The 5070-nt window shown below is 38.1% G+C and overlaps 1 protein-coding gene across 2 annotated transcripts; it reads left to right on the forward strand.

Annotated features, from left to right (window-relative positions):
* Positions 1-263: 263 nt before the first annotated feature.
* On the forward strand, positions 264-5070 carry LOC121984345 (mitoferrin-like). 2 transcript variants are annotated; one of them, XR_006112859.1, is made up of 3 exons: positions 280-1183; positions 3136-3192; positions 4674-4806. XR_006112859.1 is itself a non-coding variant. In XM_042537235.1 (2 exons), exons 1-2 carry the CDS (start codon positions 419-421, stop codon positions 4869-4871), a joined length of 963 nt encoding a protein of 320 aa, XP_042393169.1. In that variant the 5' UTR covers positions 264-418; the 3' UTR covers positions 4872-5070. The 2 variants fall into 2 exon arrangements, 1 of the variants encoding a protein (XP_042393169.1); XM_042537235.1 differs by lacking the exon at positions 3136-3192 and having other exon boundaries at positions 264-1183; positions 4674-5070.

Here is a 5070-nt window from a genome sequence, read left to right on the forward strand (position 1 = left end):
TTGAGACCGTACATTTAAATATAAAAATAAAAAAAATATTTCCAAGCAAGAGCCAAAATCATGGATCCCTTCCGACTTTTTTTGACGAGTGGACAAGTCGCAACATTGTTACCATTTATTTATTAATGCATTAGTTAGAGTCCTCCAGAAGTAACCTTCTCCACTCCATTGAAAGTGGCCGTCCATCCCTATTGCACGAACATCCTGACCGTCCGATCTTCTGTATGATAGTCGAAGCCCCCCAAATCCCAATCACCGCTCCGTTTGGCACAAACTTATTCTTCACTTGCCTTCCTGCTCCGATGTGACTTTCCCTTCCCCAAATTGTTTTGCATGGAGCCGTCTCTCCTCCTTTTTATTCCCCTTCCGCCTCCGCCCCGCCCTTTTAAGCTTCACCCTCCGAGTTTCATCTTTGCCCATGGCCGATGCCTCCGCAAAGTTCCACTCGCCGGAGCTCCTCCCGCCCGGGCCGGCCGCCGCCGACCTCGGCGCCGCTCAGCAGCATGACGGCCTCCACTTCTGGCAATTCATGGTGGCCGGATCCGTCGCCGGGCTCGTCGAGCACACCGCCATGTTCCCCGTCGACACCCTCAAGACGCGGATGCAGATCGGGTCGCCTCTCTGCCACCCGCCGCTCGGCCTCCGCCAGGTCCTCCACGGAGTCCTCCGCGCCGAGGGCCCCTTCGGCCTCTATCGCGGCCTCGTCGCCATGAGTCTCGGCGCTGGCCCTGCCCACGCCGTCTACTTCTCGGTCTATGAGTTCTCCAAGAAGTCGCTGTCCGGGAACAACCCCAGCAACCCGTTCGCGCACGCCGCGTCTGGTGTGTTCGCCACCGTCGCCAGCGACGCCGTCTTCACTCCCATGGACACCGTGAAGCAGCGCCTGCAGCTGAAGAGTAGTCCGTACAAGGGGGTCTTGGATTGCGTCGCTAGGGTTCTGCGAGAGGAAGGGATTGGGGCGTTCTTTGCCTCGTATAAGACGACCGTGGTGATGAACGCTCCCTACACAGCCGTGCACTTTGCGACCTATGAAGCGGCAAAGAGGGGGCTTACGCAGATCTCGCCGGAGAACACAAGCGATGAACAGCTGGTTGTGCACGCCACAGCTGGCGCTGCCGCCGGTGCCTTGGCGGCAGCAGTAACGACGCCGCTAGATGTGGTCAAGACTCAGTTGCAATGTCAGGTAAACCTACCGTTTCCATCGTTTATTAACCTAAAAATTGGATTTCCAATCTTTTTTTATTACTTCTTTTATATATAAAATATAGAATGAGAACAGAAAGGTGAAAATAGTTTTTAGATTTTAAGAATTGAAAATGTGAAAACTTATTTGATTTAGCAATATTGAATTATTCATAGAGATAGAAACAGTGAGGATTAATTTGGTCAATTATTAATAATATCAAAATAAAATATTAAATAATATATCATAGCACTCTATCGTATCATATCTGATATATTTTATACAATATCATTTTACCGTATGATACTTCTTTATATATATTAATATTATATTATTATTGTGCTATTGTATGTTAAAATACTAATAAATAGTATTTAATAATAATAACAACAACTGAAATAATAATAAATAAAAATTGTTAGTAATAGTAACAATAATAACAATAATAATTTATTTGTATACGTTTGTCATTCGGTTTACTTTTTTAAAATAGAAATGAGATTTCAGAAAACTACTTTTATTTTTGTCTCCATTTTCATTTTCCCCATCTTTTAAAATTTCGTTTCAAAGGAATCAACTTATCAAACTAAAAACGTTTTCAAAATTTTATTAAAAAATTTAAGAAAATGAAAATTTAAAAGTAGATGAAAATGGTTTAACCAAATAACGTTATTTTTCCCTCTGTTTTTTTCCATCAACTTGATGCCTTGATTCTCGCACTGGCTTATTTTTTAATCAATAGAAAATTAATTAGAAAATAAAAAAGAAAAAGGAAAATGCTCTAGAATACTAAAATATCAAATCTGTAATTGACTTAGGCAGTCAAAGGGGTTGGCTAGGCAAATTGAGTCATGCCTAGCATGGCTCATGAGCCAAAACCCCTTGACCAGACCAAACCCATAGTAGTTGAAGGCTCAGCTTGACACAACCCATTCTGTGTTGTGTTGCGCCGAGTTGCCTATGCAAACATTCCATCTTGAGCCTCTCATAAAGCTCATATGCTTTTTTCCTCTTTTTTTTGTCAATATTTTATTTTGAATCATTGTGCACAACAAAACACCTTAATGATTCTTTGTAATTTAAAATTGACCCTTTCCACTTGATTACTCAAGAACATTTGAACACTTCACTACTTGAGACTCCCTAACGTCTATGGTATACTTTTCTTAACTCTTGCGTCCTAATTGTGTTGGATGAAACACTTTTTGAAACTTCCAAAGGGAAGCTTTTAGTAAGATTTTCCTTCGAACACATACTTGTTTTGGACTATCAACATGATTTGGCCAAATGCATTTTTAGAAAAAGAAATCATTAATGGATATATCTCTCATTCTGACAAATACTTTATGATTTTTTTTTCTTGGACCATCAAAATGTTTTGAAAAGATAAGGGTTTGTTTTCATTGAAGCTGAGGAAGTTGAGGATATAGTTGAGATGAGATTGGTGAAATGGCTGAGTGATATGACTAGAAAAATAAAATGAAGGAAAGACTATTAGGTGTAATTAGGTTTAGCTCTAAGATAACGAGAAAAAAAGCTAAGGTGGTATCAATATTGTTAAGGATAATCAATAGATTCTATAGTTAGACAAGGCAAATCAATTATGGATTAAAGTTAAAGATGCAAGTAGTAATAAGACCAATGAAAGTTTTAGACAGTGTAATTAAAAATGATTTAAGAGATATAATTGTCACTAATGATATAATCTTGCATGTTGTTGTATGGATGGTTAAGTTCAATTTAGCAAATTCCAAATGGTTGGAAGTAACACAACTAAATTTTAGCACTATCTGCCATAATACAATCAGCACTTTATTTTGGTAACTTTGATATTTTATTCATAAATATTAACTTTAGCAACATGAATGTGCCAAATGAAGTTGAGCAACAAATGATTTTGACTTTATTCTATTTTTTTTCCCAAGTTTTAATAGCTTCAATTGTGGTTTCAGTGATCCATCATGTATTGGCACTATTAGAAAGGGCTTCCCTAAGTTGAGATAAAGCTGGTATGGAAAGTTTGAATTGCTGGAACTTTTAAATTTAAGTTTTGATGGTTTTCAAGTGTGACTTTAGTTTAGAAAGTATAAAGTAATAGATTTAGATATGTATTATTAGATATGGTCTGTATAATTGCGAAAAATGGATCTCAGTATTCTTTCGGCATGGGGAATTTAGTGCTTCCATGTTAGTGGTGCTTTCGAAGCCAAGATTCCTTGAGTGTTTTAGTTATGAAGAGAACTCATCACATTGCATAGCATGTGCTTTTTCTTATGAGAGAATCTTTATGTGCAAGAGTTGAAAAGTCAATTGACTTGCTTTCTTCAAGCAAAATCTGATAGTTTGGATCAGTTGCCCTTTGTGCAAAGGAATGACCAGAGCATTCTACTTAATCTGTAATCTGTGAAGAAATCTTGCTGCAACCACAACCGAGATGTGGCAGTTAAACAAAGAGTAGAAGAGGAAAAGTAATAGATCACACCCATCCTTGTTAAAGTTCCAACTTGTCCTTGAATAGGTTAAGAAAATAGACAAAAACTGACCAAAAGTTGGCTGCTATAGACAAGTATTTTTACACATTAGTAGGCATTAACATGTTTGGGTAAATAGCATGATCCCTTCATTTCCTTCCACAAAAGACATGATCATGTCTTCTTTGTTGTTTATAAATCTTGGTTGACCTCTCATTCTCATGGCAGTTGGGCTTCATTTCTTTTTAGCCTTGATGATATTCTTGAGTTGCTGTGTGCTTATGTATGTCTGCCTTACACCAGATTTAGGGATTATGGAAAAGAGTAATGAACTGTTCCTTCAAGAAAAAATGTGATTGAATTTATATAAGTTGATAAATAGTTTACTGCAGTAAAAGATAATTCACATAAGTCAATGGATACTGCCTCTTCTTTTTTCCATTTCTTTTCCTTGATTGTATGATGAAAGTGTCAAAGAATATACTTGGCAAAAAATTGTCCATGATTCAGTGAACGAAATTGCCCTATATGCAAGACGGATGTATTTGATGCCTGAATTTTCTAGCTGCAGCATCATAATTCTCATTTAGTGATTTCTGTCCAGTTGGCTTAACTCCTAATCAAGTCACTGAAACTGAGTCAACATTTAGTACTGAAGCAAGATGACCTAAACTCAGGGATTAACAGTTTGATGTCTGGTCTAGAAAATACTACTGCCGCAAGGAAACCTAAACTCTGGGACAAACAGTTTCATATCAAAATTGCAACATTAAGACTTCTGTTGTAGCAAAAGGAATGTGGCATTTACTTGATAATTTCCCACTGAAATGAATATTTCAAATTTCTGATTTCAGTATTTCTTTATGATGTTCTGAACCTTTTTAACAAGCACATTCAATTCCCTTTCCCTCGTCTGTTTTCAGCTTTTATTTGAGTTGATTTATTTTGTAATTAGACTAATAGTGGATACATTTGTAACTATGTTGGCAGTAATTGTTCCTCCTTTTTAATTCAAGCAGGGGGTTTGTGGTTGCGATAGATTTTCTAGCAGTTCCACGAGCACGGTTATAGGGACTATAGTACGGCGCGATGGCTACCCGGGGCTGATGAGGGGATGGAAACCTAGAATGCTATTCCATGCACCTGCAGCAGCCATCTGCTGGTCTACTTATGAAGCTATGAAATCATTTTTCTACGAGCTGAACAATAAAGAGTGAAACAGTCTGATCAAATGAGAGGGTATTGTCCCCCTTTTTAATCCTAAATCTTATATAAAAATATTATAGTCCTCCAATTGAAGGTAGCATCTGTAATGTATTTGGCTCTATTGCCAATCTGGTTTTACTGCCACCCTATTCGACTAATGTGCCTGTACAAATTCCCTTGTTAAAATAAAATGCAGCACGGCCGCTCGCA

Source organism: Zingiber officinale, chromosome 5B (genome assembly GCF_018446385.1).
Source record: "Zingiber officinale cultivar Zhangliang chromosome 5B, Zo_v1.1, whole genome shotgun sequence".
NCBI lineage: Eukaryota > Viridiplantae > Streptophyta > Magnoliopsida > Zingiberales > Zingiberaceae > Zingiber > Zingiber officinale.

Coding starts and splice junctions, on each gene's coding strand:
- LOC121984345 (XM_042537235.1), top strand. CDS start 419: ATGGCCGATGCCTCCGCAAAGTTCCACTCGCCGGAGCTCCTCCCGCCC. Junction 1,184..4,673: donor AGACTCAGTTGCAATGTCAG/GTAAACCTACCG, acceptor TAATTCAAGCAG/GGGGTTTGTGGTTGCGATAG.